The following is a 9,194-nucleotide window of genomic DNA, read 5'->3' on the forward strand; positions in this document are numbered from 1 at the left end:
CGTAAAATAGAATTCCGGTTAATCTGATCGACTTTTATACCGACAAATAGGAATGTTCTAATATCTAGAGTTTTAATTTATTAATATTCAAACAAATTATATAGTAAGCATCAATAAAAGAGTCTCTATTAACATTCCAAAAATAAATGAAAAATATAGAAAAACAAAAAAGTTATAAAAATTTGATTTTTTAAATTCCCTTGTCGTAACGACCGGAAGTACTGACGACGAACGAAAGGTTGCGTCCTGGAAGGGGAATATCACAATCTATAATCCCTGAAAGTTTCACATTGATATCTTTTACCGTTCTTGAGTTTAACCGCGGACAAAATGTCATTTTAAAATCAGGAAATGTCCCGTAACTTGGCACCAAAAGGGAATTTTCAAAAAAATCGCTAAGATAGATCAAGTTCATGTTACGACACATCTTTTCCGATAATTTCATGTTATTCCATCCAGTAGTCTCCGAGAAATTGCATGCACAAAATTTTGGAAAAAAAATAATAAAAAGAATAACTAGAAAGTCTGCTATTGCAAGCAATAGCATATGTCGCCCCGTACTGGACAAGATCGACTTTCATTTTTATCATCACTAAAACAATGGTCCATTAGCTAACTTTGAACAACCATCGAATCGTTTCAGTCCTTTCCATTGGAAACGGAAGACCTTAATTGGGTACATCCCATTTTATTTTTAAAATTGGTAGGAGAAGAAAGTAGTGCAGGAAAATTACAAGTTCCTAAATTTGCAGAATTGCATAAAAGAAATTGGGCAGATGTACTGAACTGAGTCTCATACTTGATAATTGGCAGTATCTTTCCTATCATAAAAGCTTGGGAAATGTAATCTATGAAGAAGATCAGCCGAATTATTTTGTGTATAGCAACGCCAGTGGGTCTCTGAAATTTCCCTCTTTCACTAGGCCGGTTCGATTTGCACCTTCCAGAAGACGAAAGAATCATAATTTAACTTCCGGTTTCTCTTGTTAAATCGAACAGTCATCTTCTGAATCAATATGTCGTCGAAACGAACTTTACTTAGCGCTGCAATAATTATTGTTACTGAAGATGAAGATTTCGACATTCCAGATGAGGATTTTTCATTTGTTACACTGTATGCAGCTTGCAATACTATGTAAGGGGCAGTTATAGAGCTTTTTTGACACTGCGTGCTATTTTATTCACAAATTATCGTAACTGTTTTTGTTTTCATGAAGGTTTAATTTTTAAAAACGTGTTACGAGACAACACACGCAATATTATGAATCATTTGTCTGAACCTTATCTTAATATCTGATTTAAATTAAAAGTATTCCACATTATAAGACCTAGCTGTCACTATAGCACCTAGAATTATTACATGATTTCCTTAAAAAATATTTCATGCTATTCAACTGAATTTAACTACAAACCAATATGCAAGTAATTTTTTAAACTGTTTTCAGACAGGAGCGAAGAAAACGATATAAAGTGGAACACTTTGTACAAGATGTTGTTTCAAGATATTCCCTCGACACTTTCAAGACCTTCTTTCGTGTTTCCAAAGATACATTTGAAGCTATTTTGGAAAATATTCAGCATATTCCAGAACTACTACCAAGAGAACCAGCAGCTGGAAGACCTCAAATTTCCCATGAAAAAGATTTATTGATGATGCTATGGTATTTAGGATCACAAGAAACAATAAGGTCTATTGCAGATCGATTCAATGTTTCCGAGTCTACATTCCATTCCCACAACAGAAGGATGTTAGATGTTTTTCAAAAATACTTTCTTCAAAAGTTTGTGATTTGGCCAGATGATGTGCAGACTGTAAATGATGGATTTGAGCTGAAAAAGAACTTCCCTGGTGTGATTGGAGCAATAGATTCAACACATATACGTATAAAAACCCCTAGTGGACACTCAAATGATTATTTCAATAGGAAAAAGTTTCATTCAGTTATTCTCCAAGCAGTGTGCAGAGAAGATAAACGATTCACAGACCTATTCTGTGGATGGCCGGGCCGAGTGCATGATGCTCGTGTTTTTCAAAACTCTCCATTGAGGCAAAGAGGCCCTATTCTTTGTCGTCAGTGCCATCTACTAGGTGATGGGGCATATCCTTGCAAGCGGTGGCTGATTACTCCATACCGAAATAGAGGCAATCTTACTAGGGATCAGATTAAGTTCAATCAAATTTTATCAAGCACCAGAGTAATCATTGAAAATTCATTCGGATTGTTAAAAGGTAGATTTCGGAGACTACAATTTGTTGAAATGAATGACATTTCTTATATTGTCAAGGCTATCGTTACAGCTTGCATTCTACAGAACATTTGTATCCTAAACCAAGATGAACTTGACGAGCATTTTGACAATGACCCTCAACAGGTTCCATTAATTCATCCATTGTGTGAAAATGATGCAAAAGGTCAATTAAAGAGACAATTACTAACACGGCAATTGGCCAATATTTAAACTCTGCATTTGTACCATATCAAAGACTTCAGTTTGACAATGAATAATTGGTATAAAAACCAAAGTTGTCATCTTCTTTCAAAATAAAGCAAAGAATACCTAATTCATGTAAAAAAAACTGTTTTATTGTATAAAATTTAATGAAAAACAATCATCTTCTTGATGCTTATAAACATATATTAAAATATAAACAAAATCACAAAGAGATCAATATACTAGTAATGGAAAAACCAATCACATATTGCCTTAATTTAGCATTATAAAAAATAACAACATCACTTGAAACTCGCATACATATGAATAAATGAGAAGTGTCCACATTTTTCTTGACACAGTTCGCACAAAACGTAAAAGAAAAACAAGAAGCTATTGCAGTCACGTCCAGCAAGGTTTATTATATGCATTCACACAGTTACAAAGGAAAATATTGAAAATAGATGTCTTAATTAATACGTTGATTAATTGGCGTATGTTTCCCGATCAGAGAATTTTGCATGTCAAAAACGGAGACATATTTTTTTCTTCGATGATGTGAAGTTTACGTCTGATAAAACAATACATGTTATATACTGCTGGAAAGGAAAATTTATACGCTTTCTAATGCAACTAAACAAATTCTGGTTGCAATAAAATCTATTGAGGTAGTGGTGTATTCCTACCCCCCTTCGGTTTAGTGTATTTCGGGTCACGTGTGTTTCTACCGCTTCGTGTTTTGGTACGTCACATGTCAATGTTTACACTGTGCTTTTTCAATATTATCATGATTATAGCTTTTCTTTATGTAGAAAATTTGTTATACTATATTAAACATTATAAAAATAATTTTGTTAAAAAGAAAAATCCATTTTTTTGTATGTGTGAAATAAAGTTGCTGCGACCTAGATTCGTGCTGTTATGAGGTAAAGTGATGTGCAAAAATATTGTACATTTACCATGTTTACAGTAGTGGTGAATGCTTGCAGTGGCGGATTCATTCGGGCGCCCCTTTTTTTATTGCAGCAGTTTTTCTTGTTTTTTTTTTCAATGACTTTATTAAAACTTCAGATGATTTCATGAATGTACATATAGACAAGTGGCGAATAAACATACTAAGCCCCTACATGCACATTGCTTATTTTCAGAAAAATGGGAAGAACTAAAAAGAGGAAGGAAATTTGGACACCATCTAAAAGTCCTGCTCAGAAATTGGCCAAACAAATATCAAGAAAGTACAAGTCACCCCACAAGGTTGCCAGAAAAGCATTGTACATGCATCACATATGATTCTTTGTATCAAAGTTCATTTCACTAGAAAGTGAGGGGGTGTTTTATATTGTAGTATCAAGGTACTATATTTTTATTTTGTTTATTTTGTAGATCTATAGATTTTTTTTATATTTTATATGAGTCCAAGTAGGACGAATTTACTTTTTTTTGTTACCGTATAATTTTTTTTAAAGCCTTTCACCATGTTAACATTCCTAGTCATTTTCCCGTTATTCAAAACCAGGTGTTTCCATTGTTACTTTTTTTCTTTGTTAAAAAGTCATTTTATTCAAATAAATAAAGACATAAAATGTTTGTCTCTGAATGTTACGAGAGAATTTAACAATCTAAAGGTCATAATTTTATGGTCTTCAAGCTAGATCCGCCCCACATTACACACGGTCAATATAGTGTGTTGATATCAGCTTTCACCGTGAGCGATTTCCCCCACAAAAAAAATAATTTCTGCTGAAATAACAATTGGATATTAGCAAAAGTAACTAATTTTGGTCGCAAAACAACATTAAATGTAATTTTTGTTTTGTTTTGCACACGTTTATAAAGTGACTCGAAATAACCGGAAGTGACCCGCAATTCCTTAAATTGGAGGTCTAGATAAAGCTCCCACTGCGGTCGTTTTATCAAAGATAATCGCAATTTGATTTGTAAGTCTTTTCAATCAAACAATAAACTTAATAATAATGCCCAGGAACCATTAATAATCTTGTTTGTTTAATTAAATGCAGTAGAAATGTAAAAAGTGACCCGAAATACCCTAAATGACTGTAGTAATAACATAAATTAAAAAAAAATCTTTCAACAATCTTACTAACCCGCCATCTTCAGACATCTTGCTTTCCAGTCTCTTCTGCCCGCTGGGTGGAAGAGGCAGAAGACCTACCGGAAGTAATTTTTGACAAAACGAATACGTTTTCATAAAGCAGAAGACTTATCTCCGATATTCAAAAGAGCAAATCGAACCGGCCTACTTACATTGTAGAGTTTCTACCGAAAAACGAATCTGACATGCCACCATCAATTCGAGTATTTCTGCATTGCAGAGAGCTGTTGTATGTTAAATGATGATAAATCATGTGTAAACTTTCTCAGTTTAGCGGAATCATGAACATTATCGGCGAGATGAATGTTTTGTATACAGTGGTGATCAAGACTTCGCAAACCTTCAGGAGCGGATCAAAAGATTTTTGAATGAATAAAAACTATGAAATGACGTACCAATTCTTTTAATTTATACTTGCACTATCTAATGAAATGAATAATATACAAGTGATAGATATACAAGAAAACGCGAAATGATAATAAATGCAGCTGACAATCGTTATTTTTTTTTATATAGATAAAATAAAATATTTATAAATTCAAGAGAAAAAACAGAAGGAGAATGAATGATGGCAAAATATCACATGACGGGAAATGAATTTTATGAATGAAGATTTTAAAAAGTTACTTGTAAGTTGTATATGTTATATCTGTGTATTCTACCTGGCTGTGTGCTTCAAAGGGGGGGAGGGGTCGTCTTGAACATAGTAAATAGCCATAAGGTTTGAACAGTAAGTACTAGGGCTTTCGTATTTCAAATATGTAATCCTTGTGAAAAGAACTTTTATTGGATACGACGAACTTTGACCCTTGACCTAGACCTTGGAGAACACATGTGTACATCTGAATCTTTTTTTCTGTTTCGTTTCTATGGCAACCGTGAGCGACTCATTACAATTATTTTGAAAGTAGAAATCACTTTGACCCATTGCAAGGAATAAACATTGAAAGTTTCAAAACGATTGACTGAGTAGTTATTGAGAAAATGGAAATTAAAGAATTTTAACTCTCACCTGGTTTCCATGGCAATAATCAATTATTTGAAAATTTTAAATGCGAGGTACACAACTACAGAGACTAATCCTTAAAATAAGAAAAGTTTCATGACGAACGTTTAAGGGACCAGAGAGAACACTCTCGGACAAAATTTGTCGCTTTTTACAGGTTTCCATGGCAACGGTAGACATATTGGAATTGAATGACCTCACTGCACAACTACAACCAGTGATCGTCCTTTGAGGAAAGTTTCAGGAAGATTGGCCCAGCCATCTCCGAGAAACAGCCTGGATAAAAAAAAACATGCGTACAATATCAATATGTCGTCCCCGACTTCGTTCGGGGCGACATAATAAGAAACAGTAGAATCACTATAAGGTCTTCCGTGAAGACGGAAGACCTTAATAATAAGAAACAGTAGAATCACTATAAGGTCTTCCGTGAAGACGGAAGACCTTAATAAGAAACAGAGTAAAAACAATATGTTCCCAAACTCCGTTTGGGGAACATAATAACATTTTACAGCAGAAATCGATATTTACGTTACTGTCACCGATCATCGTGTAGTTTTTCTTTTCACCCAAAAAGAATTTTTAAATCATTAACATATCTTTTTCTTACTAAGATTGTCCTACATTTGAGTTATATTTTCTGAATATCACACCCTTCACACATATGCGTGTCACAGATTTTTAAAAATGTTAATATATTTATCAAATTTCGATGTCACCGCAAAATCATTACTTTTCTATTTGGAAATTCAAAAGGACCGGAAGGAATGATGAACTAACTCAATAGGACTAAGTTGTAACTTTTTAACATCATGAGCACCCTTTCTATTGCATGGAAAGGTAAAAAAGACACTGTTTATCTGTGTTTATGAACAATAGCCCCCCTTTTCTTATAAGTCCAGTGGTTAAAAAATTCAACGATATTTACGGGTTAGTATTTATACACAAATTAAGTAAGAGAACTACACTGTTCCCTATGGGCCAAATTGCCTTACACTCAAGCACTAGAATATGCCTTTAATTATGTTCCCCAAACGAAGTTTGGGAACATATTGTTTTTACTTTTTCTGAATTTTTTCTTTGTTCTCCGGTACTTTTTTGTCCGCGAGTGTTCTCGTAAACTACTCATCCGATCTAGGTGAAACCTTTTTAGGGTCACTAGGTATGTTATGTAGATGTGCCGAACGAAGGTCATTTTGCGCGCACGTGCGTGCAGGTGCGCGCACGTGTAACACGTGAAATGACAAATATAATAAATTTAGTTGTAACTTTTTAAATATTGGATGAAATGCTTTGAAACTCATAATATAAGGATATTAAAGTAGTATAGACATGATGATATGGTCAAAATAGCAAGATCTCACGCGCATGCAGGTGCCCTTCGCTGCGATTGGCTGAAACTTAAAGTCTAAATATCTATTTTGTTTTCTGACAAAATCCTTTGAAATTTTGAACATAGTCTTACATTATGAAGATCTACAGCATAATATATAAGAATAATCATGAACGCATGCACATGCACGTGTGCTGCAATCTGATTGGCTAAAACTTTAAATGCCTACAACTTTCTTGGTTCTCAATAATACAGGGTGAAATTTCAAATATGAATAGATATGAGGATTGCCTACATTATACTACTATCAAAAGTAAATACATGGACGTGCATGCACATGCGACCGCACACAATGTATTAAAAGACAGTATACTTGAGTGTTTGATGTTCATGCAGAATTAAGAACTTCTACTGAAGCATGCAGATCTTTTTACCATTGACCTTGAAACTTAGATCAAGGTCACTGGTAACCTGAATAAAATGTTGATATTAGCTATTAACAAAATCACCTTGACTTATGAACTTGAAATCGACCTTAACCTTTAACCTTGACCCAAGGGTAAAAAAGAAACATGAAGTACATGTACATGTATCTAGAAACACCTTTCAGAGTTTATTTCGGTTGACAGGTTAGAAGTTAAAGAGGTGGTGGTTTTTAATGACCTTGACCTTTCATCCAAATGTCACAATCAATCTTAAGTTCTTGGAATAAGATACAAGATTCAACTCCAACGTTAAATACGTTAAGAATAAAAATACCCCCCCCCCCCCCAAAAAAAAAAATCAAATTAATGGCAACATAGAGAATCACTGTTAAACTCAAATAACACATCGGACCCACATAAAATTTCAAGAAAACTGCAGAAAAGAGCTCGAGGAAAGTGTATTAAAATATTTCATTTGAGTTTCCAAAGTATATAGATATTATTAATTTATACAGAAAAAATTACAAATCCTGTCGTGTTTAAAATCAAAGTGCAGACGACCAAAGTTGGTATATGCCTTTTATAGCCTATTTATTCCGATGTCGTTAATAGCATTCAATTCTACTGATTTGAAATAATATTTTAATACCAAGCATCCTTCGTTCAATTTACCTTTGAAATTTATTTGAATTTTTTTTAGAATTACGCAATCCCCAGAAATAGCGATTTTCGGTATATTAAAAATCAATATACATGTAAGCTCCTTCGTAAAATAATCAGATATTTGCATTCACTAAAAAAATAATAAGAAATAGGTGTTAAACAATATTGGTCACATTAGCTGCCACGAATGTCTTTTTAAACATCTCTTGTAAAGCCCAGAGAGTAGCCCCCTATGCATTGGAAAAAATGAATAGTTCCGGTCAAAAAACCTTTATATATTTATTTACAAAGTATATAAAATTTACCAGACACAGGTATCAGAGTTGTCAAAATGGCCTGAGAGGAAATATTTTAAAAAATTCTGAACAGAAAGAAAAATCCCTTTTCCATGTATGGTACTACTATTGAATAAGTTCAGGTATTTGATTGGTTAGGTATTCCGACCACCCAGAGGGCGTGATACGCATTATCGTTTGTAACGCCAAAACGAGGTTTACCAAAATTCTGGTAAAGTTTTTGATTGGCTGAAAAAAACACACCTATGCGATTTAAATAAATACATGATATATCAGCAGAAAAATAATTTAAAGATGTGAAAATTATGTGTCTAAAGGTTAAAGATGCTAGAAAGGAATTATTTAATTAACCAAGCAAAGTGAAAGTAGTGTAGCCCGACCTGCGTAATACACATTCCTTCGATTGATATTGTTATTTCTCGTTTGGAGTCCAAAAATAAAGATTAGTTTAACAATATAAAGTCACAATCCAGAAGAAGAAACACGTTTAACATTCGTTTTCAAAAAGGAAATAAAATGTGAAGCGTCTGGTTCGATATATTAAAAATATGACATAAAAATGTGCTTGAAAAATGGTAAATTTATATATGTATTTTTTTCTTTGATTCGCGGGATCAAAGATATGTCAATCGCTTAATCAACATGCCATAATCATCTTGCATATGCATGTACATGTACGTGTGCGCGCATGCAAAACGTTAAACAATATATCGTTGATAGTTGATATCATTGTAACTTTTATATTCTTAAATGAAATCTTGGGATACTTAGCAAATTTATAAAAGGTCTTAGAGGAATAAGGCACGATAAGGGACATGGGGAGCGTTTGGGAACATCTGTAACGGTCCCCGTTACAATTAGCACTAGTTATTATTATTATTATTCCTGGGAAAATTTTGTCCTTGAGTGATCTTGTAAACTACAC

At 33.5% G+C, this 9,194-nt stretch overlaps 1 protein-coding gene across 1 annotated transcript; it reads left to right on the forward strand.

Moving 5' to 3' along the window:
* The first annotated feature begins 919 nt into the window (after positions 1 to 919).
* Positions 920 to 2,460, forward strand: LOC134255352 (uncharacterized). Its single transcript, XM_062737871.1, has 2 exons — positions 920 to 1,135; positions 1,446 to 2,460. The coding sequence occupies exons 1-2, from the start codon at positions 1,017 to 1,019 to the stop codon at positions 2,458 to 2,460; spliced, it is 1,134 nt and encodes a 377-aa protein (XP_062593855.1). The 5' UTR covers positions 920 to 1,016.
* Positions 2,461 to 9,194: the final 6,734 nt, after the last annotated feature.

Source organism: Saccostrea cucullata, unplaced genomic scaffold (genome assembly GCF_032062105.1).
Source record: "Saccostrea cucullata isolate Sc308-1 unplaced genomic scaffold, CSIRO_AGI_Scuc_v1 ctg17041, whole genome shotgun sequence".
NCBI lineage: Eukaryota > Metazoa > Mollusca > Bivalvia > Ostreida > Ostreidae > Saccostrea > Saccostrea cuccullata.